Consider the following 24,975-nt stretch of genomic DNA (forward strand, 5'->3'; position numbering starts at 1 on the left):
TCCCCAGCGGGCAGGACCAGAGATGGTGTCGTTTCAGGACAGAATTGAATTGTCCCTCCCAAATGCCAAGTAGGCCTCTGGAGAGAAACCCTGACAGCTTGGGAACTTCATCCTTCCAGTAGCCCTAGTTATGGGATGTGGGAATGGGGAAGGCATTTGGACCAAAAGGGCTGGATCCAAGGAATATTGAAGGGGACTGCATCTTCTGTAATCGGGGACAGGTGTCAGGAGAAGCTCTCCAAGAAGGATGTAAAAACACCTTACTTCTGCAAGTTTTTAATTTTTTTTTTAACGTTTATTTTGAGACAGAGACAGAGCATGAATGGGGGAGGGGCAGAGAGAGAGGGAGACACAGAATCAGAAGCAGGCTCCAGGCTCTGAGCCATCAGCCCAGAGCCCGAGGCGGGGCTCAAACTCACGGAGCTCGAGATCATGACCTGAGCTGAAGTCGGACGCTTAACCGACGGAGCCACCCAGGCGCCCCTGCAAGTTTTATAAAAATAAAACCATGTATGTGATGGGGCACCTGGGTGGCTCAGTCAGTGGAGCATCGGACTCTTGATTTCGGCTCAGGTCATGATCCCAGAGTTGTGGGATTGAGCCCCACGTCGGGCTCCGTGCTGAATATATGGAGACTGCTTCAGATTCTCTCTCTCCCTCTGCCCCTCCCCTGCTCGCTCTCTCTCTCTCTCTCTCTGTCTCTCTCTGTGTGTCTCTCTGTTAAATAGGAAAAAAAGAAAGCAAGACCATGTGAAAAAATTGCTGGGGTCTTACGCAGAAGCCCCTCAGGTGAATAAGGGCTCCCCTCAGGTGGATAAGGGGTCCCAGGACTTCAGCTTTACGATCGAGGTGCTTTTGATGATTGATTTTCTCTACGACTTTTATTGGGCCTTCCAAGTTTTCCTTGTCACTTGAAGTACTTTCCAGGTACTACATTATTTCCACTTTTATTTCCTCTTTAAAAGTTATCTGGGAGTTTCAAGCGTTTATGATTTGGGGGTCTCCCTGTAACTCTCTCTAATTTTGCGGATGGTGAGCCAAGAATGTGGTTTTCCAAAAGCATTCCCTTTTTGTGATACAGTAAGTACATGATTATTTTGTCGATGTTCTTTGCACGCGTGGAATCATGTCGACTGTGCCTTTGTGAGGTCGTAGCTCTTAAATCAGGTGAGTCGTTTTTTGGATTCAGTTCACTTTGTCTCTACGTTGACCTTATCGAGGACCGCCTCGCTAGGAAGGAGGCATATTTGGCACCCTCTGTATGGCTGTATTTTTATGCCACGGACTTGAGTAATTTCTGCTTTATATGGTTTGCTGCCTTGTTAATAGATGTCTGAAGCTGACGACTGTTAGGTCTTCTTTATAAATTGTCTGTCCTCCTTGTAACGTGGCTCTTTATCTTAAGTTCTTTTAATCTTAAATTCTACCTTGTTCGAGATTAATCATGCCACCCCTTCCTCCTTTCTTTTTGTTGGCACTGGCCTGGTATCATTTTGTTGTTCTCTTTTGCTTTATGAATTTTTCTCTTACAGTTACTTTTAAGTGGTTTCTGGTAAACACTATGTTTTGGGGTTTTTTTTGTTTTTTGTTAACGTTTATTTATTTTTGAGGGAGAGAGAGAGACAGAGCATGAGCAGCGGAGGGGCAGAGAGAGAGGGAGACACAGAATCGGAAGCAGGCTCCAGGCTCCAAGCCATCAGCCCAGAGCCCAACGCGGGGCTCGAACTCACGGACCGCGAGATCGTGACCTGAGCTGAAGTTGGATGCTCAACCGACTGAGCCACCCAGGCGCCCCAATATGTTGTGGTTTTATTATTATTATTATTATTATTATTATTATTATTATTATTGAATGTCAAAATCAAGAGCCTGTCTTAACAAGGGGAGCATTCAGCCCATCTGTTTTTTTTTTAATTTTTTTTTTTTTTTTAATATTTATTTTTGAAAGAGACAGACAGAGTGTAAGTGGGGAAGGGGCAGAGAGAGAGGGAGACACAGAATCTGAAACAGGCTCCAGGCTCTGAGCTGTCAGCACAGAGCCCGATGTGGGGCTGGAACTCGGGAACAGCGAGATCATGACCTAGTTCGAAGTAGGACGCTTAACCTACTGAGCCACCCAGGCGCCCCAGTCCATCCGTTTTTAATGTAACTGATGAGGTTTTGGGGTGATAGGGCATCCAGATCCGATGGCCAGGAAAGAATTCTTGAAGACATCTTTGGTGCAAAAATGGTGATTTTATTAAAGCATGGAGACAGGACCCGCGGGCAGGAAGAGCTGTCCCAGACCCTGTGGAGAGAAGGGTTATACATTTGGGAGTTGGGGGAGGTCAGGTCCAAGGGAAGTTTCCAGTGAGATTTTCATATGCTAACGACTCACAGGATCCTGGAGGCCTGGCTATGGTCATGCTAAGGTGGTTTTTGCCTCTAGCAGAGCCTGGGGAATATCTCACACATCCCACCTGCCAGGAGGGCTGATGGGGGGGGGGGGGGGGGTGGGTTGCTATCTTGTATTTTGTCCTCAGCCCACCTCAGCCTCCCTCATCAGTAACAACCCTAAACTTGATTTTGTTTCGTTAAAACACTTTTTTATTATTGTTTCTTTTTTTTCCTTTTTCCTTGTTTTTTACTGAGTCGATCTCATTGGTCTTTGCTCTCTCTTTTTTTCCCCCTTTGTTTGGAAGTTCTGTTCTTTTCCATCTTGGGTTTTTTTGTTTTTTTTTAATTAATTAATTTTTTAAATTTACATCCAAGTTAGATAGCATATAGTGAGTGCAATAATGGTTTCAGGAGTAGACTCCAGTGATTCATCCCCTACGTATAACGCCCAGGGCTCATCCCGACAATTGCCCTCCTCAATGCCCCTCCCCCATCTAGCCCATCCCCCCACCCACAGCCACCCCAGCCATCCTCAGTTTGTTCTCTGTATTTAAGAGTCTCTTAAGTTTTGTCCCCCTCCCTGTTTTTATATTATTTTTGCTTCCCTTCCCCTATGTTCATCTGTTTTGTATTTTATTTACTTATTTATTTTAATGTTTATTTATTTTTGAGAGAGAGAGAGACAGGGTGTGAGCGGGAGAGGGTTAGAGAGAGAGGGAGACACAGAAACCCAAGCAGGCTCCAGACTCTGAGCTGTCAGTACAGAGCCCGACGCAGGGCTCGAACTCATGAACAGTGAGATCATGACCTGAGCTGAAGTCAGACGGTCAACCACTAAGCCACCCAGGCACCCCTGTCTGTTTTGTATTTTAAATTCCACCTATGAGTGAAGTCCTGTGGTATTTGTCTTTCTCTGATGGACTAGCTTAGCATTAATTGTTACTTATCCTTCCCAATGTGTAAATGCATTTTCCTATTATATGGATATGAGAAGCCAGACTATTCCCTTCATGCCTGCCTGCTGTCCTTCCCCCCAGCAAGATGTCTCCACGTTATCCCTCCCACCCCCACCCCTGCAAAGCGAGTGCTTTGAAATGCTTTTAGTGTCCCTCTGGTCTGTTTTATTTTTTAATCTTCCTTCCTTCCTTCCTTCCTTCCTTCCTTCCTTCCTATTATTTATTTTTGAGAGAGACAGAGCACGAGCAGGGGAGGGGCAGAAAGAGAGGGAGACACAGAATCAGAAGCAGGCTCCAGGCTCTGAGCTGTCAGCACAGAGCCCAACGCGGGGCTCGAGCCCACAAACCGTGAGATCATGACCTGAGCAGAAGTTGGATGCTTAACTAACTGAGCCACCCAGGAGGCCGTATTTATTTTTTTAAAGTTTATTTATTTTGAGAGAGAGAGAGAGAAAGCGTGAGTTGGGCAGTGGGGAGGTGGGGGGAGGCGGGGTTGGGCAGAGAGAGAGAATCCCAAGCATGCTCTGCACTAGTCAGCGCTGAGCCCGACCCGGGGCTTGAACTCACAAACTGTGAGATGACCTGAGCCAAATTTGGACGCTTAACTGACTGAGCCCCACGGGTGCCCCTGGTCTGTTTTAGAACCTCCCCTCCCCCCACCTGGATCCCAAGCTCTCAGCTTCTCTGAGAGGGTTTCAGGCTCTGAGTGCCGTGCCTTTCCAGATCCCAAACATGCTCACGTCACTGCATATTCCCCGTCCTGGGACCACCTGCCCTGTTGCAGGTGGATGGTCCCCCTATGGCAGCCTCCATTGAACACCCCCCGTCTGTCTTCTTTCTGTCCCCCTCTGTCTTGAGGTCTGGGTTCTGATTCTTTAGTGTCTGGTCAGAGTTCTTTTCAGGGATGGGGGATGCGTGGCCACAAATATTTACTTTTACCGGGGAGCGAATGGCAGCTTGGCTGGTTGGAGGGCTCTTGGACTGAAGTCCTTCCTTCTCTCTCTGGTGTCTGTAGATGTTTTCCCACGGTCTGCCAAGCCCCAGGGTTGCAGGTGAGAAGTGCTTTTTTTTTTTTTTTTTTTTTTTTTTTTTTCCTTTTTTCATGTGAGAGTCACTTGTCCTTTCTGTCTGGAAGCTTTTGAGAATTTGTGGTTGACCTTGGAATTTAGAAACAACACTAGTATATGCCTGGGTCTGTGTTTTTGTTCATCAACCCTTCCTAGAACCCCCAGAACCTTTCAGACCACAGAGGCAGGCTTCCTTTCTTTTTTCCTTTCTTTTCTTTTCTTTTCTTTTCTTTTCTTTTCTTTTCTTTTCTTTCTTTATCTTTCTTTCTCTTCCTTCCTTTCTTCCTTCTTTCCTTCCTCTCTCCTTTCCTTTTTCTTTCTCTCCTTCCTTCCTTCCTTCCTTCCTTCCTTCCTTCCTCCTTCCTATTTATTTTTAATTTAAAAATTTTGTTTAAATCCAAGTTAGTTAATATATAGCGTAATAATGATTTCAGGAGTAGAATTTAGTGATTCATCACTTACATATGACACCCTGTGCTCATCCCAACAAGTGCCTTCTTTACTACCCAGCCCCCACCCGCCTCCCCTCCAGCAATCCTCAGTTTTGTTCTCTGTATTTAAGAGTCTCTTATGGTTTGCCTCCCGCTCTATTTTTATCTTATTTTTCCTTCCATCCCCTATGTTCATCTGTTTTGTTTCTTAAATTCCATGTACGAGGGGCGCCTGGATGGCTCAGTCGGTTAAGCATCCGACCTCGGCTCAGGTCATGATCTCACAGTTTATGGGTTCGAGCCCCGCGTTGGGCTCTGTGCTGACAGCTCAGAGCCTGGAGCCTGCTTCGGATTCTGTGTCTCCTCTCTCTGTCCCTTCCCCTGCTCACACTCTGTCTCTCTCTAAAATAAACGTTAAAAAAATTTTTTTTAATTCCATATATGAGTGAAATCATACGATATTTATCTTCCTATGCCTTACTTGGCTCAGCATAATACACTCCAGTTCCATCCACGTTGTTGGCAAATGGCAAGATTTCATTCTTTATGATCGCCGAGTAATCCTCCATTGTATATATAGACCACATTTTCTTTACCCATTCATCCGTGGATGGACGTTTGGGCTCTTTCCATACTTTGGCTATTGTTGATTATGTGATGCAGGCTTTCCTTCAGGGTGGTGTTGTTTGGTTTATCGTCTCTCTGACTGTTCAGATTTCTGTCATTTGCCTGGTGGCTCCCCTGGGTCTGTTCTCTGTGTCTTCTCGCTTTTCCCTGTGACTTCTCTCTGTCACTTGGCTCTCAGGTGCGAGATACTGCCTTTCCCTTTATCTTTTCGGCCACTAATCTGAGTCTCAAATATGACCCTCCGTGCCTCCAATGCATTTACTGAATTGTAAGACCCGGAAGACATTTTTCGGTCCTCTCCTGCTCTGTATTTGAATCTCCCTGAGAGCTTATCTTTTGTCCATTTCTTCTGGTGGTGCCAGTTCATTAGGGGCCTCTTCTGATGGTTCTCTTTATTCTCTGACTATTGGATCAGAGAATATGTGTGCTGTCGTCTTTTTCTGCGTTTGCCCATTGGGGTTCCCCTCCATGCCCTCCTGAGCGGAGGTGATTCTTGGAGCGATAGAAGGGGCGGTGGCCTTGGCCCCCGAGGCAGCCTTTCCCCTCACCAGCCTCGTCCTACTGGCTTACTCTCAGAGGTGGACAAAGCTCAGCCCAGCTGAAGAGCTTGTCCTTACCCTCTAGGGTCCAGAGGAAAGTCAGGGGGTCAGACTTCAACCAGAGAAAGAGATGCCTCCAAATACAGAGGAGTCAGCAGATGAAGAGCCTCTTGGGGAACCTTTTCTCCCTTGGTTACAGCCACAGTGGTCTCTCTGCTGCTTCCCTGACCCACCAAGCTCACTTGTGCCTCAGGGCCTTTGTACTTGCTGTTTCCGCTACCTGGCAGCTGTTTTCCCCCATCTCCACATGGCTTCCTTCTGCCTTTCACTCTCCTCACTCCGCAGTCACCACGCTGTATCCCACCCCCCTTACCCTGCCTCGTTCTTCGTCATAGCTCTTAGCACTATATCCCGTGACATCACATGTTGTTGCTTTCCGACGAACTCCACAGGGACAAGCACTTTGTGTTTTGTTTTCCACAGCTCTTTCCCCAGCGTTGAAAACACGTCCTAGGCACACAGTGGGCTCTCATTACGTGTCTGTCAAATGCATGAGTGGGTGGCTGTCAGAGGAAGCCCTTGTACAGCCTGAGAGCTGAGAGCACTGGACCAGGAGTCTTGTCCTGAGGGCTGGGGGGGCCCGCCCCTTGCTCACAGCACACATCGTGAGGTCAGATCGATGCCTGGTTTCATTAGCTAGGATAAAAAGCCACATAGGAACAGATGGGGCATTTCTCAGGGTAGCATCTGCTGTCTTTGCAGTCACTCATGGGTGGGGCCTTGGGTGGGGGCCATGCCCACCAGCCGCATGGGCGCCATCTGTGTGAGGAGGCCTCGCAGGACCTGGGAAGCCTGTCCTGCAGGCTCTGGGACGCATAACCTTCAGGAAGGACTTGACCATTCATGTCCTCCATGTGGCCCAAGGCTCTAGACCCTTCCTTCCTGGTTCTCCAGCCAACTGGGCATGAGCAAGGCCACAGATTCCATCCAGGGCAGGGAAGTACCCTCCCTCAGGCATCTCTGAACGCCACCTCTGCCTCTGGCTCCCAGCCTCCAGGAGGTCCCCCCGGGGAGGAGCAGGGGGAGCACTTCCCCCTCCCCTTGGAAGGGAGACGTTTGTGAATGGTGACACTGCATCAGTGTGGGCACTTACTTGTCCCTTCTGCTCTCACACTGGCGGCCAAGGTGCCTCCTTGCTGCCATCTCGAGGAAGAGGCGGAAGGAAGGGCTTGCATGGGCATCTGCGGCCCCCGTGAAAGGGAGCTGCAGGGGTGACGTGGGCCCGGGCCCCAGGCCTTTCATCCGGGAAGAGGGGACGCACTGCCAAGCCACCTCGCCACCTGCCGGGCCGCCGGCTGTGTTACCTCGTTTCGAAAAGCCGAAAGTCGCAGCTTTATCCTCCTAAGAAAAGCAGTGCTTTCTGCCCTTCCCAGGGTTGCAAAGAGGGAAAAACAAAAAAACTGCATATGTGTCTCAGACCCCAGCACCCCAGTTTTATTCCCCCGAGGTATGGGGATTTAATGGTGGGCCATGGACAGTGAAATTACAAAATATTTGGGGTGAAACCGTGTCTATTGCTAGCTACGGAAATGCTTTAAAGAAAACAATACCGAGTTGGGGGGAAAAATGTAGGCGATTAAAAACTACCGGAAATAATCCGTGGAAGGTAAAATTCCCCAGGAACCTCGGAGATGCTGTCCAACCCCTCCAGTCATTGCTGGGCATTGGGACTCTGCCTCCTGGTCATTTCTTCCCCGGGGGCCTGGCTGATGTGTCCAGTGCTGTGTTTTCTCCACCAGAATACACTGAGCTGTTGCCTGTCCCCTGACAATCCCAAGTCCCTTTGCACATGGCTCGTCCCAGGTGGCTGTGCTGCTTATCGGGGCTGTATTTGTGGTACGGTCCTCGCTCGTATAGGGCTTGCTCTCCTACTCCATGATACAAGCGGTCATCTGGGGGCAGAAGGCTTGTAGGGTTGGCCTCAGGTCTTTCTCCAAACGCACGAGACTGTCTCTCCACCGTGTGGGTTGTGTGTTTCAGGTGAAGGTTTTTTCCCTCTGTGATTACAGGCATCTTATAAATGAAGGCAGATGCTGCAAGTTGCTTTTCTTTTATTTTCACTTTTTCTTTTTATTTTCTTTTTATTTTCACTTTTATTATTGCGTGAAAATACTTAGAACAAAGTTTATCACTTGAAGCTTTTTCAAGTGCACATTTCAGTGGTATTCCATACATTCCCATCGTATCGTAGCCATCGCCACCATCCATCGCTGTAACTCTTTTCATCTTGTAAATCTGAAAGCCTCTGCCCATTTCACAATAACACCGCACCCTCCTCGTCACCAAGCCTCTGGCAACCGTCTCTGTACTTTCTGTCTCTCTGGTTACGACCACTCTGGGTACCTTGTGCGATGGAATCATGCAGTATTTGTCTTTTTCTGACTGCCTGTGGAGGTCTCTTGAGATTCCATGTGAATTTCAGGATGGATTTTTCCATCTCTGCAAAAAGCCCCGTTGGGATTTTGATAGGGATTTGCATTGAAGCTGGAGATCGATCACTCTGGGTAACGTTGCCATTTTAGCAATATTTAAGCCTTCCAATCCATGAACATGGGATGTCTTTCCATTTATGTCATCTTTAATTTCTTCTTAATGTTTTGTCGTTTTTGTTATATAAATCTTTTACCTCCTTGGTTAATTCCTAAGTATTTTATTCTCTTTTTTAAATTTTTTTTAAAAGTTTATTTATTTTGGAGAGATAGAGACAGCATGAGTGGGGGAGGGAAGGAGAGAGAGGGAATTCCAAGCAGGCACTGCATTATCAGTGCGGGGGCCTGATGCGGGTCTCCAACTCATGGATCTGGAGATCATGACCTGAGCCAAAGTCTGACGTTTAACGGACTGAGCCACCCAGGCGCCCCTGATGCTATTGTAAATAGAAGTGTTTTAGTAACTGATGTTTCTTAAGAAAAAACACACATCCTTGGTTATGTGTGCATTCCCTTTAGAAATGTTAAGATTTAGGAAAGAATTAAGAAGAAAATCAGTCACACAGCATCCCATGGCCCCCTCGACACCTTGTCATCTTAGTGTTTATTTTACAAACTTGTTTGTATGTTTTCACATGCATGTGTCACGCACACAAGTATGTATTTTTGCAGGTTGGATTACACTGTTTTTCTAGACTCCGTTTCTCGTTTAACTCTTACACATGAAATGTGTCTTTCCAACCATACACAGGTGTTGCAGAACGCAGAAGGAAAATGTAAGTGGGAGCTCTGATAAAATTAAACGCACAATTTATTAATTTTTCCTTTTGGCCCAGGATAGGGTATCTGAGAATCTCGCATTTGAAAGGTACAGGCACCTAATTTAACCTGGAAAAGGAAGGACTTTTGCTGAGCATTTGCAAACATTGATGCTTCCGAGGGCCAGGACCTCAGTGTCCTGCTCACTGCTGTGTCCCCAACGGCCAGCACAGTGCCCGATACTTCAGGGGTGCTCAGCCATGGTCTGTTCGATGGCGGGCATGGTCACGCCTTGCAGCTGGGAGGGGGATTTGGGCACTGATGCTCTTGGTGTCTCTTACAGGAGAGCTGGAGTCCAGGCGTCTGGTACGGGGTGTACGAGGCCGAAGCATCAGCATGAAGGAGCCCACGCCTTCCAGAGCCAAGCAGGGAGCCTTCAAGACCTTGCCCCTCCGCTGGTCTTTCAGACCCAGGGAGAAACCACCCGGTCCATCTGTCGAGTTGGTGGAGTACTTGGAGTCCAGGCGGAGGCCCCGATCCACCAGCCAGTCCATCGTGCCGCTGTTGACGGGCGCTGCCTGCGAGGACGTGAAGTCCGCTGAGGGTGAAGACCGTAGGCCCGCCAGTGAGACAGTGCTGGCCCGAGCGCCCTGCCCCTCAGGCCACCCCAGTCCCTGTGCGGCCCCCGGAACCTCAGATGGCCTGAGTACAGCCAGGAAAGCCAAGGAAAATGCGAGTCAGGATATCAGGCTCCCCAGACGGTTTGACCTGCCCCTCACGGTGATGCCCTCGGTGCCGAATGAGAAACGAGCCCGGCCGGAGGGCCAGAAGACGGCGAACTGCAAGGGAAGTGGCCAGGCAGGAAGCCTCAGCACAGCACCCTCCCCCACAGAGGCTCTGAGCAGCACGGAATTATCTAGAAACAGTGCAGAGAGCCGCCAGAATACCCGCATCAGAATGAGGGCTAATGTGGACGGCAGGGACGTCCCACAGGGGACCCTCACCCTTCTGAGGTCCGTGTTTTCCAAGAAGGAGAACAAATCTGAGAGGCCAGAGGTGGCCCCCCAGGCGTCCCCAGTGTCCCTGGTGAGCGGCAGGCTGAGCCCGGCTGTGGATGAGCACTCTCGGGGCTCCTCTCCTTCCCCCTGGATTCAGGAGAGCCTGGCCAGAGCCCCCATCACCCACTTGGAGAGGGATGTATGGTCGGCTCCCAGCTCTCTCCGCCTCCCTCGTAAAGCCGTGAGGTCCACGAGGGCCAGTGCCCTGGGCACGTCCCAGAGGACTGTCCCAGGGGAACACACTCCTTTGGGCACCTTGCAAAAGGTGAAATACCACACTCTTTCCTTGAGTCGGAAGAAAACGTTACCCGAGTCCAGCTTTTGATGGCGTGTTCCAGCTTGGTGTGAAGCTGGCATTCTCATGACTGAGCAGCTTGTAAGAAGCTCGAGTGTGTGGAGAATGGGCTTCCGGGAAGCCAGTTGTCTTGGGACCCCGGAAAATAAGTTTAGTTTTGTTTTGTTTTTTTGTTTTGGTGTCCGCATCTGGATTTCCAAGATAGCATGTCCAAATACTTTCCTGAACCGTTCGGTGCTTTTATCCGTGCAAGCCACCAGAGGGTGCTGTTGGGTCAGCCTTACTATTTCAGGGCAAGACCTGATTGGTTTCAACAATTCCAGGGCGTGAGTCCCTACACTCGAGAGTGATTTGGGTGTGGGCCAGCTCGACAGCCCAGTAGAGAAGAGTCTGCAACATCGAGTCAATTCTTGTCATTGGCTTCTCGTTTTCAAACCTCTACGCGCTTCCTGAGATGAAACGTTCAAGACGCCGAACACACAATAAAGAAGGATTCTAGGGGAGGGATGGAACAGAAATGATTGAGACTTTAGGAAGATATTTAATATATAACAAAATAATTGTAGTATTTTGATACTAGGCATAAAGGAAGTTCTTTAAAAAAAATGTGTAAGTATGAGACCTATATGCAATTTTAATAAAAGCCCATCAGTGAAACATGTGAATGGCTCTCTGAGTTATTCAAGTCTAACAAATGATCTTTTTTTTTTTTTTTCAAAGACTTTATGTTTATTTTTTAAGTACGCTTCACATTCAGCACAGAGCCCAGTATGGGGCTTGAACTCACGACCCTGAGATCATGACCTGAGCTGAAGTCGGATGCTTAACCGACTGAGCCACCCAGGCACCCCTCAAAGATTTTATTTTTTTAAGTAATCCCTGTACCCAACATGGGGCTCGAACTCACAACCAACCCCGAGATCAAGAGCTGCCTGAGCCAGGGCCCCTGGGTGGCTCAGTCGGTTAAGTGTCCGACTTCGGCTCAGGTCATGAACTCACGGTTCATGAGTTCGAGCCCTGCGTCAGGCTCTGTGCTGACAGCTCGGAGCCCGAAGCCTGGAGCCTGCTTCAGATTCCTCTCTCCCTGACCCTCCCCCACTCATGCTCTGTCTCTCTCTCTCTCAAAAATAACACAAAAAATGAGTTGTTTCCAAAATTTTAAAGTGTTTTTAAATAAAACGACTTGCCATCTTCTAAGGAAACAGCAGTCCCTTCAGGTCTGTCTCTGGAGGGTTTGTACTTACGAGGCTCGAGAGTCTGAGCCTGTCCCCACAGACCATTAGTTGACTGTCCAGTTTCCTAGAACTTTATTTTTTCCTTGGTAGCTGTTCTGACAAATATCCTGTCACTTCGTACTGGGAAGCTGCTACGTCTGACCCTAGTAGACCTGGGTCTATACTTAGTCTGTGTTCTAGAAATACTTCCTTTCTGATGGGAACCATTTGTTCAAGACATCCAACTCCTGCAGCCCAGCCGCATGGCCCCAGAGGGCCACATGTATACCCGTAGACCCGTGTGGCTGCATTTCAGAAGACATCCAGGTTCTCAAGTGTGAACTGACAAAATCTCAAGCTGGATGTGGAAGACACAGCTGTCCATGCCGTCTTGGGTTCTTCTGGGAGTCTAGGAATCCTATTTCCTCCGGATCTTTCTCCTGTTGGTGCTCTTTTATCATATTGGGCTCCTATGCCCTTCTGAGCCTAGCCTCCCTAACTTTGTCCTCTAAAGGATTGGGTTGGGACTCAGATGTGCACCCCCAGGCTTCTTCCCTAGAAGTCTTCGGCCTTTGGCATACTGTTGGACACCATGAACGAGTCCCAAGTGTTAGCGGTATTCTCCATACTGCACCACGGGCTGGAGATCTTCCCTGGGCACTGGACTTGGGAGGCTTACTAAGAGACAATACGTGGACCCTGGTGGCTATATCTGCCATCCCAGGTCTTTACCAGGGATGCCCAAGGCCCCTTGGTGTCTGCCTTCCATGAGACTGCTTCCCCCTCTGCAGGGACCCGGCAGGAAAGGCTGGACGAACAAGAGTCTGGGAAAGGATTTTGATCTTTCCAGAATGAATCTTCATTTGATGGTTCTGCCTCTAGGAAAATCGGTCTGTTCTTATTTTCTGACAAGTATGCAACACTTCAGAGGGAAATAGGTCTAGCGCTCTCCTTTGGAAGTCACGGTCAATGTGAACTGGACCACGTTTGAGGCATTGACATCTCTGTTGATGGCTTCCTGCAAGCTCTCAGTCCTTCAAACATCCCCCACCTCCGTCTCCATTTTTCTCACTGAATGGACAATGGAAGAAAAGGGTCTCCAGTGAGAACCCTACCCTGAAGAAGCTAAAAAGCTGTGTGCAATCACTGCATTTGTGGTGGAAAGCAGTTACTCACACTCACCTCCAAGTCCTGGTCTCCGTGTCGTGCAGAAGAGCCTCTCTTTGGACTGACACTGGCCTGTGGCAAGTCAACCTGAAAAGAACCACACCTAAGTGGTCAGAGAAACATTAGGTGTGGGCAGTGCTGCTTCTTACCTACCCCACTTTAAACCTGGGTGTGAGAGAATTACAAATGATCCCCCGAGATGATGCACTTCTGGCTTTCTATAGTTAAATTCTGTAACGTCCTCCCTCCCTCTGGATATATATTATTGTGCCATAGATTAAATTTCATTTTCATGACCCTTATGGGCCCCAAATACCCCCAAAGTCATCCTCAGCAAAACTTCATGTCACAGCATGATGACACCACAATAGGGCCTGGGCTGTTGTCCCTGAAGGTTTCTGTGTCCACACTTGTCCTGCAAAGGAGGACCTCAGGATTGGACACAGACATACATGCAGTGGTCAAGGGCCAAGACAGAGGCTCTGTTCACAAGGTGGAGCATGGAAATCAAGAGTAATTCTATTCCTCAGATCGTCGGCACTCCTGCTGGAATTCTCGCTTGGAGAACACGAGACTTTGGGAGAACCAAAGTCCTTGGACTGGACCCAAGGAGTGATTGTGTACAGGGGGTGGCTGTGGTCTAAACAGCCACTCGGGAGCCCCAGGTGGAGCCCCATGGAGCTGAGTTTCTCTGGGCATGTTGGGGGGCCCAACCTGGGGTTCTGTGGACAGACCCTCACCCCTGTCTAAATTTCGGGTCTAAAGGGAAGGCTTTCCAAGGTCCTGGTTGGCCTGGCCTTGGGGTAGCCACATACCTGCCCTAAACACAGCCCTGTCATCCCTCTTGCCACAAAGAAGCACCTTGAACTGGACAGGCAAGAACCTGGGAGAGGTTGCCATGAAGTAGCTGAATGACCTTGTGAAGTCATTTCATCTGTCTGGTCTTGACATTGGACCAGATCCTCCCTCAACGCCACCCGGGCCCCGAGTCTTGACGTATTGCCTCGCACACACATTGAGAGACCAGACTCTGGAGCCAGACTGCTCAGAGCCCACCCTGCCACTGTCCAGCTGTTTGAGTTTGGGAAGTTACCTACCCCCCCCCCCCCCGCCGTGGCTCTCTTGCCTTGTCCGTGAAGTGGGGATAATAATAAGACCCGATTCAATGGGTTGCTGAGAGTATGAAGTGAGCTAATTAGCCAGCATCAATTATCGCTGTTACCAGGACTCTGAGCTGCCAGGAGAGGATTCAAATTCAAGTCAGTGTTGCTCTGTGAACTCAAGGCCCTTCCAGTTCTTGGTACAAGTTGGCTTAGAGTATCGTAGGGGGACATAGGGTGGATCCCAAGAGAGCTGCTAGTGAGATGCATTCATTGGAAGCCGACTAAATACTTTTGCTGACATATCATTGATTCTGGAGGTTTAAAAACCTTCTGTTCCACTGCCTTAGAAATGGACTAAAGTTGACTCCATTTTTAGAGATCCTGTAACTTCATTTGTCTGCCGTCCAGCCCATTTAGGGGCTGTATTTATTTTTGTCCCTGGCTGAACCCAAGCGGCTCCTACCCAGGAAATGTTCTGAACTGAAACGTTGACAAGTCAACTGGCAATTCTGTGCAAAATACTAAGAGTGGTGCTCATGAGATCATTTTGATGTTAACCCAAATCCTAGTTTATCTCAACCAGAACCTGACTCCCCAAAGAAGCTGCATTAATGAGAACCCTTTTACACACACATTGCGGACACTAAATCCAATTAGTTTAAGGCCAAATTAGTTTAAGTAAGAAACTTACTGGTTCACATACCTGAAAAGTCGAGAGTAGCATTAACTCCATGCAGGGCTTGGACTCTGTGTCCAGTCTCCAATGATGGTGTCAGGATTTGGTTTTTCTCTATGTGTTAGCTCTACTTTCTTTATTGTTGGCTTCACATCCAAGCAGGGCTCTCCCTCTGGAGTAGCAAAGGATTTCCAGACATAGAGCCCATTTCCTGTAATTCTGGCCACGTCCCAGAACTCTCCCCAATAGGCTCTATTTGAATGGATTGGCACACAGGGGCCTGGGACATCGCTGTGGCTAGGGCTGTGTCACACATGCTGACAATTCTGCTTATTCTTGAATTCTACCACTGTCTTCCCATTTCTTAGCTCATTGATCTAGGGCCCTCCAATTCAGCCCACCCAGCAGATGAAGAACCCCCATTAGTGTCAAAATATTGGGGGGGGGAATCAAGAACACTCCTCTCATCAAGAAGATGGTCTGAACCATGTGTTAGGTAGTGATGCTTTCTTTTTCCCTCCCCTAGGATGGTAAGTACAGATGGAGAAGTAGAAACAACCGAAGGCCTTTTTGTAGAGGCTACATGTTCAAATTCAGGATTAGCTATTAATGATGTGGCCTTGTGACAAGTACATTGATGTCTTGGAGCTGTGGTCTGATCATTGGTGCAATGGGAACCCTGCAGTGGCTGGGGTGAGCTCCCACCAGCTCCTAGGAGCCCACCGTTAAATATTCCCTAATGTCACCAGGCATTGCTATGTCGAAATCGGCCATGGGGTGCAATTATTTATAGCATAGAATTCAGCAGATGCTCAAATCAGGGTTTCTACCCCGGAGAGCCAGTGTGCCAGCATATCACTGGAATGATGATACTGTCACTTGTTACTTCATGAGATTATTTAGGGAAACATCTTAAAGCTGGAAAATCAGTGTTTACAAAGTGGCTATGAGTCTATGCTTTGGAACCAGCCGAACGTGGCCTCAAAACTCTACTACCTTGGGCCACTTGCTTCCTTGGTCTGAGCCACAGCATCATGTGCGGGGAAAAGAATACCCATCTTGCTGTGTTGATGTGAGAACTGGATTCATTAACAACAGGCACCAGTAACGTCAGACAAATAACAGTTGTTGACTTTTGCAAGGGATTGAGCATCGTTCTTTTAGAATAGATTAAGAGGTTAACCAGCATAGCTTTTAATAACCCTCTCTGGTTTACATTAAGGGTTTCATAGACTGTCAGAACCGATCACCTACTCGCATGTAAGCTGGTGCCACTTTTTGGATACATTCCGGTCTGGTTGGGTGCCTCCAGCGAGGCTCCTAGGCAGATCTCTCCTTTCTGGTACTGTACTCAGATGCATCAGAGACTGGAAATCTGCAGGGCTGGGAAATAAGCCTCCAGTCTGGTTCTGGTTCTGGGTGTGTAGAGTTCTATGACTTTGGGGGAGAGAGAAGACCCCCTATTTCCCAGCCTCTCTTCTAAGGCTCATTCCCCAAAGGAAGAAATACATATTGGATTGGGTCAGATTCCAAGACACATACTTATTAGAGGGCAAGTTATAGTCTTTCAGAAATTCGCCTGGATCTGTTGCCTTCTTTGGCTTCCAGCCTCCCTGGGCATAGGCTGACAGGTCTAGCCATCTGGTTCTTTCCCTTCTTCTGAAAGACTTCAGAAGGTAAAGCACTACCACTACACCCACCACCTAACATCTCCTACTGCATGCCAGGGCTCATGTACTCTTTAAACATTCCTGTGATGGAAATGATATCATACCCATTTTGCAGATGTCAAGTCTAAGACATAGTTTAAATACGTAGTTTGGATCCCATTCAACCATTTTTGACCTACCAAAAAGGGCAGTTTCACGGGGTCCAACCTAATGACCAAGGCCACCTGCGGCTTGTAGAAGAGCTAGAATCTGCTCTCTCTGGAGACAATTTTCCAACCAAGTGACTGCAGAATTCTAGCAGATGCCACAAAAGATGAAGAGGACAAGGAAACATGAAGAGTGATGAATCTCATAATTTATAGTCTTACATCGAGATAAAATTCAGTATGAATTTAAAATATGCTAAAAATTATTTAAAATAAGGATTTTTTTTTGAAACCGATGTGATATGAACACAGAGAAAAACCTAATAATAAATTGAACGTAAACATTTTGGATCCTCTCGGCAATGTCACACAGTGTCCTTTTGGGGCAGCAGATCAAGCTCCTGACACTTTTCTCTCTTTACTTTCCCTGATTGGGGTAGTGATCTGAGTTAAGCCCTCTTAAGGAGTGGCTCTTGATTTTCAATTCGCTTTCAGTGAATAGGCAATGAATCTCAATATGGCTTCCAGATGAGGAAGGGCTCTGAGGCTGTTTCCAGGCGGGAAGGACCACTCTCAATGAACACTCCCCACTCTGTCATAGAAACTCTCTGCCTTCTTTTGTAATTAAAAAAATATAGGGGCGGCTGGGTGGCTCAGTCAGCTAAGCATCCGACTTCAGCTCAGGTCGCGATCTCACAGTTCGTGGGTTCGAGCCCCATGTCGGGCTCTGTGCTGACAGCTCAGACCCTGGAGCCTGTTTCAGATTCTGTGTCTCCCTCTCTCTCTGACCCTCCCCCGTTCATGCTCTATCTCTCTCTGTCTCAAAAATAAATAAACGTTAAAAAAAATTAAAAAAAATATATACGAGCATATGATGGCGTTTTGCCACTTATTTATTTATTTTGAGAGAGACAGAGACAGCACAAGTAGGAGAAGGACAGAGAGGAGAGAGAGAGAATCCCAAGCAGGTTCCATGCTGTCAGCACAGAGCCCGATGCAGGGCTTGAACTCACGAACCGTGAGATCATGACCTGAGCTGAAATCAAGAGTCAGACACTCAACCTACTGAGCCACCCAGGCACCTGCCGCTTCCTTTTTTATTCAAACTTCCCTTTATTTATTAGATTTATTGAGATATCATTGGCATATACCATTGTGTAAGTTGAAGGTGTACAATGTGCTGATTTGATACATTTATACCTTGCAATGTGATCTCCATTTGCAGTGTGAGCTAATGTCTCTAACATGTCACATGATTATTTTTTTTTTTGTAATTTAACTTTATTTTATTTTATTTTATTTTATTTTATTTTATTTTTTTAACGTTTTGTTTATTTTTGAGACAGGGAGATACAGAGCATGAACAGGGGAGGGTCAGAGAGAGGGAGACACAGAATCTGAAACAGGCTCCAGGCTCTGAGCTGTCAGCACAGAGCCCGACGCGGGGCTCGAACTCACGGACCGGAGATCATGACCTGACATGAAGTCCACCGCTTAACCAACTGAGCCACCCAGGTGCCCCTTTTTTTTATTTTTTAAAATTTACATCCAAATTTTACTATATAGTGAAGCAATGATTTCAGTACATTCCTGAATGCCCTTTACCCATGTAACCCATCCCCCCTCCCACAACCCCTCCAGCAACCCTCAGTTTGTTCTCCATATTTATGAGTCTCTTTTGTCCCCCTCCCTGTTTTTATATTATTTTTGTTTCCCTTTCCTTATGTTCATCTGTTTTGTCTCTTAAAGTCCTCATATGAGTGAAATCATATGATTTTTGTCTTTCTCTGACTAATTTCACTTAGCATAATACCCTCCAGTTTCATCCATGTAGTTGCAAATGGCAAGATTTCATTCTTTTTGATTGCCGTGTAATACTCCATTATATATATAATATATATATATACACACCCCATCTTCTTTATCCATTCATTCATCGATGGACATTTGGGCTCTTTCCATACTTTGGCTATTGTTGATAGTGCTGCTATAAACATGGGGGTGCATGTGTCCCTTCAAAACAGCACAACTGTATCCCTTGGATAAATGCCTAGTAGTGCAACTGCTGGGTCGTAGGGTAGTTCTATTTTTAGTTTTCTTGAGGAACCTCCATATTGTTCTCCAGAGTGGCTGCACCAGCTTGCATTGCCATGAACAATGCAAAAGAGATCCTCTTTCTCCGCATCCTTGCCAACATCTGTTGTTGCCTAAGTTGTTAATGTTAGCCGTTCTGACAGGTATAAGGTGGTATCTCATTGTGGTTTTGATTTGTATTTCCCTGATGATGAGTGATGTTGAGCATTTTCTCATGTGTCGATTGGCCATCTGGATGTCTTCTTTGGAGAAGTGTCTATTCATGTCTTTTGTCCATTTCTTCACTGGATTATTTATTTTTTGGGTGTTGAGTTTGATAAGTTCTTTGTAGATTTTGGATACTAACCTTTATCTGACATGTCATTTGCAAATATCTTCTCCCATTCTGTCGGTTGCCTTTTAGTTTTGCTGATTTTTTCCTTCACTGTGCAGAAGCTTTTTATTTTGATGAGGTCTCAGTAGTTCATTTTTGCTTTTGTTTCTCTTGCCTCCGGAGACGTGTTGAGTAAGAAATTGCTGCGGGCAAGATCAAAGAGGTTTTTGCCTGCTTTCTCCTTGAGGATTTTGATGGCTTCCTGTCTTACATTGAGGTCTTTCATCCATTTTGAGTTTATTTTTGTGTATGATGTAAGAAAGTGGTCCAGGTTCATTCTTCTGCATGTCGCTGTCCAGTTTTCCCAGTACCACTTGCTGAAGAGACTGTCTTTATTCCATTGGATATTCTTTCCTGCTTTGTCAAAGATGAGATGGCCATACGTTTGTGGGTCCATTTATGGGTTCTCTATTCTATTCCATTGATCTGAGTGTCTGTTCTTGTGCCAGTGCCATACTGTCTTGATGATTACAGCTTTGTAGTATAGCTTGAGGTCTGGGATTGTGATGCCTCCTGCTTTGGCTTTCTTTTTCAAGATTACTTTGGCTATTCGGGGTCTTTTCTGGTTCCATAAAAATTTTAGGATTATTTGTTCTAGTTCTGTGAAGAATGCTGGTGTTACTTTGATAGGGATTGCGTTGAATATGTAGATTGCTTTGGGTAGTACTAACCTTTTAACAATATTTGTTCTTCCTATCCAGGAGCATGGAATCTTTCTCCATTTCTTTGTGTCTTCTTCCATTTCTTTCATAAGCTTTCTATAGTTTTCAGTGTATAGATTTTTTCCCCTCTTTGGTTAGATTATTCCTAGGTATTTTATAGTTTTTGGTGCAACTGGAAATGGGATCGATTCCTTGATTTCTCTTTCTGTTGCTTCATTGTTGGTGTATAGGAATGCAACCGATTTCTGTGCATTGATTTTATATCCTGCAACTTGGATGAATTCATGAATCAGTTCTAGCAGTTTTTTGGTGGAATCTTTCGGGTTTTCCATATAGAATATCATGCTATCTGCAAAGAATGAAAGTTTGACCTCCTCCTGGCCAATTTGGGTGCCTTTTATTTCTTTGTGTTGTCTGATTGCAGAGGCTTAAGTCTTCCAATACTATGTTGAATAACAGTGGCAAGAGTAGACATCCCTGTTTTGTTCCTGACCTTAGGGGGAAAGCTCTCAGTTTTTCCCCATTGAGGATGATATTAGCATTGGGTTGCTCATATATGGCTTTTATCATCTCGAGGTATGATCCTTGTATCCCTACTTTCTTAAAGGTTTTTATCAATAAAGGATGCTGTATTTTGTCAAATACTTTCTCCACATCTATTGAGAGGATCATATGGTTCTTGTCCTTTCTTTTATTGATGTGATGAATCACGTTAATTGTTTTGCAGATATTGAACCAGCCCTGCATCCCAGGTATAAATCCCACTTGGTCATGGTGAATAATTTTTTTAATGTATAGTTGAATCCGGTTGGCTAATATCTTGTTGAGGATTTTTGCATCCATGTTCATCAGGGAAATTGGTCTATAGTTCTCCTTTTTAGTGGGGTCTCTGTCTGGTTTTGGAATCAGGGTAATGCTGGCTTCATAGAAAGAGTTTGGAAGTTTTCCTTCCAATTCTATTTTTTGGAACAGTTTCAAGAGAGTAGGTATTAACTCTTCCTTAAATATTTGGTAGAATTCCCCTGGAAAGCCATCTGGCCCTGGACTCTTGTTTTTTTGGCAGATTTTTTATTACTAATTCGATTTCCTTACTGGTTATGGGTCTTTTCAAATTTTCTATTTCTTCCTGTTTCAGTTTTGGTAGTGTATATGTTTCTAGGAATTTGTCCATTTCTTCCAGATTGCCCATTTTATTGACATATAATTGCTCATAATATTTTCTTATTATTGTTTTTATTTCTGTTGTGTTGGTTGTGATTTCTCCTCTTTCATTCTTGATTTTACTTATTTGGGTCCTTTCCTTTTTCTTCTTAATTAAACTGGCTAGTGGTTTATCAATTTTGTTAATTCTTTCAAAGAACCAGCTTCTGGTTTCATTGATCTGTTCTACTGTTTTTTTTTTTGGTTTTGATAGCATTAATTTCTGCTCTAATCTTTATTATTTCCTGTATTCTGCTGGTTCTGGGTTTTGTTTGCTGTTCTTTTTCCAGCTCCTTAAGGTGTAAAGTTAGGTTGTGTATCTGAGATCTTTCTTCCTTCTTTAGGAATGCCTGGATTGCTATATACTTTCCTCTTATGGCTGCCTTTGCTGCGTCCCAGAGGTTTTGGGTTGTGGTGCTATCATTTTCATTGACGTCCGTATACTTTTTAATTTCTTCTTTAACTGCTTGGTTAGTCCATTCATTCTTTAGTAGGATGTTCTTCAGTCTCCAAGTATTTGTTACCTTTCCAAATTTTTTCTCGTGGTTGATTTCGAGTTTCATAGCATTGTGGTCTGAAAATATGTACAGTATGATCTCGATCTTTTTGTACTTACTTAGGGCTGATTTGTGTCCCAGTATATGGTCTATTCTGGAGAAAGTTCCATGTGCACTGGAGAAGAATGTATATTCTGCTGCTTTAGGATGAAATGTTCTGAATGTATCTATTAAGCCCATCTGGTCCAATGTGTCATTCAAAGCCATTGTTTCCTTGTTGATTTTTTGATTAGATGATCTGTCCATTGTTGTGAGTGGGGTATTGAAGTCTCCTACTATTATGGTATTACTATCAATGAGCTTCTTAATGTTTGTGATGAATTGATTTATATATTTGGGTCCTTCCACATTTGGCGCATAAATGTTTACAATTGTTAGGTCTTCTTGGTCTATAGGCCCCTTGATTATGATATAATGCCCTTCTGCATCTCTTGATACAGTCTTTATTTTAAAGTCATGATTGTCTGATATAAGTATGGCTACTCTGGCTTTCTTTTGTTGCATGATAGATGGTTCTCCATCCCCTTATTTTCAATCTGTAGGTGTCTTTAGGTCTAAAGTGGGTCCCTTGTAAACAGCATATAGATGGGTCTTGTTTTCTTATCCATTCTGTTACCCTATGTCTTTTGATTGGAGGATTGAGTCCATTGACATTTAGAGTGAGTACTGGAAGATATGAATTTATTGCCATAATGATGCTTGTAGAGTTGGAGTTTCTGGTGGTGTTCTCTGGTCCTTTCTAATCTTTTGTTGCTTTTGGTATTTATGTATTTATGTATTTATTTATCTATTTATTTATGTATTTATTTATTTATATATTCTCATTTTTTCTCCCCTCAGAGAGTCCCCCTTAAAATTTCTTGCAGGGCTGGTTTAGTGGTCACAAATTCCTTTAATTTTTGTTTGTCTGGGAAACTTTTAATCTCTCCTTCTATTTTGAATGACAGCCTTGCTGGATAAAGAATTCTTGGCTGCATATTTTTCTGATTCAGCACATTGAATATATCCTGCCACTCCTTTCTGGCCTGCCAAGTTTCTGTGGATAGGTCTGCTGCAAACCTGATCTGTCTTCCCTTGTAGGTTAGGGACTTTTTTCCCTTGCTGCTTTCATGATTCTCTCCTTGCCTGAGTATTTTGTGATTTTGACTATGATATGCCTCGTTGATAGTCGGTTTTTGTTGAATCTAATGGGAATCCTCTGTGCTTCCTGGATTTGATATCTGTGTCTTTCCCCAGGTTAGGAAAGTTTTCCACTATGATTTGCTCACATAACCCTTCTACCCCTATTTCTCTCTCTTCCTCCTCTGGGACCCCTATGATTCTGATGTTGTTCCTTTTTAATGAGTCACTGATTTCTCTAATTCTTAAATAGTGCTCTTTTGCCTTAATCTCCCTCCTTTTTTCTGCTTTGTTATTCCCTATAAATTTGTCTTCTATATCGCTGATTCTCTGTTCTGCCTCCTCATCCATCCTTGCCACCGCTGCATCCATCTGTGATTGCAGCTCAGTTATAGCATTTTTAATTTAATTCTGGCTATTTTTTACTTCTTTAATCTCTGCAGAAAGGGATTCTAATCTATTTTTGACTCCAGCTAGTATTCTTATTATCATGATTCTAAATTCTGGTTCAGACATCTTGCTTGTGTCTGTGTTGGTTAAAACCCTGGCTGTTTTTGTTTCATGCTCTTTCTTTTAGGGGTGAATTCCTTCGTTTTGTCATTTTGAAGGGAGAAAAGGAATTAGTGAGGTAGAAAAATTGAAATTAAAAAAATTAAAATTAAAAAAATATTAAAATTAAAAATTAAACACACACACACACACAAATCGAATAGATGATGCTAGATCCTAGGTGTGTTTTGGTCTGGGTGTAGAATGTGGTTTGACAGATTAGAGAAACACACACACACACACACACACACACACACACACACACAAAGGGGGGGGAGAGAAAAAAAAGGAAATTGAGAATTTGAAAAAAACGAATACACTAAAGTAGACTAAAATACACAAACATAGAGAATATAGTAGAAAAAAATTATAGAAAAATATTTTTAATAAAAATTAAAAAGAAATATGATTTTTTATTTTCTATATTTAAGAAAAAAGAAAAGAAATGAAAAAGAAAAAAGATAAAGAAATCGTTTGAAAATTTGAAAAAGTGAATACACTGTAGTAGACTGAAATAAAATGATGGGAGTAAGAGAGAATTTGAAAAAATTTACATAAAAGCAAAAAATATAGTAATAAAAATTAAAGACAGATATTTTTAATAAAAATTGAAACTAAAAATGAGTTTTTTCTCTTTCTGTATTCATGAAAAAGAATTGTGAAAGACAAAAAGAAAAAAGAGAAAAGAAAAAAAATTGAATAGATGAACCTGCTAACAGATTGAAGTAGGACTGAAATTGCTTTGTTTTCTCCTAAAGTCAGTCCATGTAGCTCTTCATTTATTTTTTTTTTAATTTTTTTTTTCAACGTTTATTTATTTTTTGGGACAGAGAGAGACAGAGCATGAACGGGGGAGGGGCAGAGAGAGAGAGGGAGACACAGAATTGGAAACAGGCTCCAGGCTCTGAGCCATCAGCCCAGAGCCCGACGCGGGGCTCGAACTCACGGGCCGCGAGATCGTGATCTGACTAAAGTCGGACACTTAACCGACTGCGCCACCCAGGCGCCCCTCATGTAGCTCTTTATAGTCCATAGATTAAGCCGCGGTGAGACTTGTGTTCTTGAAGAGAGAAGTTGGCCCAGTTGGGCGGGGCTCGGTGTAACGCCTTCCCTCTCCCCTAGATGGCGCTGCTAGCCTTTCAGGGTGGATGGTTGCGGTGCTCATCGGTGCGCACGCGCATGCGCGGGAGCGGTGAAAAATGACGCCACCCAGCCACCCAGTCTGTTCTCCCGGATCAGCAGTCGCGCACTGGTCCTCCGTCTTCAGGTCTCATGCACTCCCCGCTTTTCCTCTCTCCGTGACCAGGCCCCAGGCGGTATCTCCCTCCCGAATTTTGTCTCAGACGCGGCTGTTTTCCCCGGCCCCTTGCTTCCGAAGGACTGCGGCTTTCACCGGCTTTCACCGGCTCCGCCCCTCTGCCGGAGGGTCTCACTGATCAATGGCCAAATGAGCAATGGTCGAGTGTCGGCTGCACCCAGGAACGCCCGCAGGACTCTGTTGTCGCCGGTGCCCCGAGACTGCGGCCAGGGGCCAGCCCACCCCCCAAAAAGATTGCGAGACAGTGTGGCCTCAGCGTTTCAGGGACCGTGGAAAATCGCAACACACATCTGGCACCAGGCTTCGCCCTCAACCACCTTGCCCCAGCACCAGAGAGTGTGGCCGCCTTCCGGGATCTGCTGGGACCAGGTGGCTTCAACAGTCTCTACCAAATGTCCTTCCGGCAGTGGAACCGCTTTTCCCTGTGTGGCCAGAGAACCTCCCAGTCCCCACTCTGTTCCCGGGGATTCGCCCTTCCCACCAGAGCACCGCCAGGTAGGGAGCTGCGGGGTTGCAGCCTTTGCGCTTCC

General features: G+C 45.5%; 1 protein-coding gene across 2 annotated transcripts in view; it reads left to right on the forward strand.

Annotated features, from left to right (window-relative positions):
• The window catches only part of USP43 (ubiquitin specific peptidase 43), a 62,141-nt gene extending 50,883 nt beyond the window's left edge, over nt 1-11,258 (forward strand). For both annotated transcript variants that reach the window (XM_045487359.1, XM_045487360.1), the window contains exon 15: nt 9,588-11,258. In XM_045487359.1, coding sequence (XP_045343315.1) covers nt 9,588-10,627 — 1,040 coding nt within the window. In that variant the 3' untranslated portion in view covers nt 10,628-11,258. The remainder of the gene's footprint in view (nt 1-9,587) is intronic.
• The last annotated feature ends 13,717 nt before the right edge of the window (nt 11,259-24,975 follow it).

This window comes from Leopardus geoffroyi, chromosome E1, assembly GCF_018350155.1.
Source record: "Leopardus geoffroyi isolate Oge1 chromosome E1, O.geoffroyi_Oge1_pat1.0, whole genome shotgun sequence".
NCBI classification, from domain to species: Eukaryota; Metazoa; Chordata; class Mammalia; order Carnivora; family Felidae; genus Leopardus; species Leopardus geoffroyi.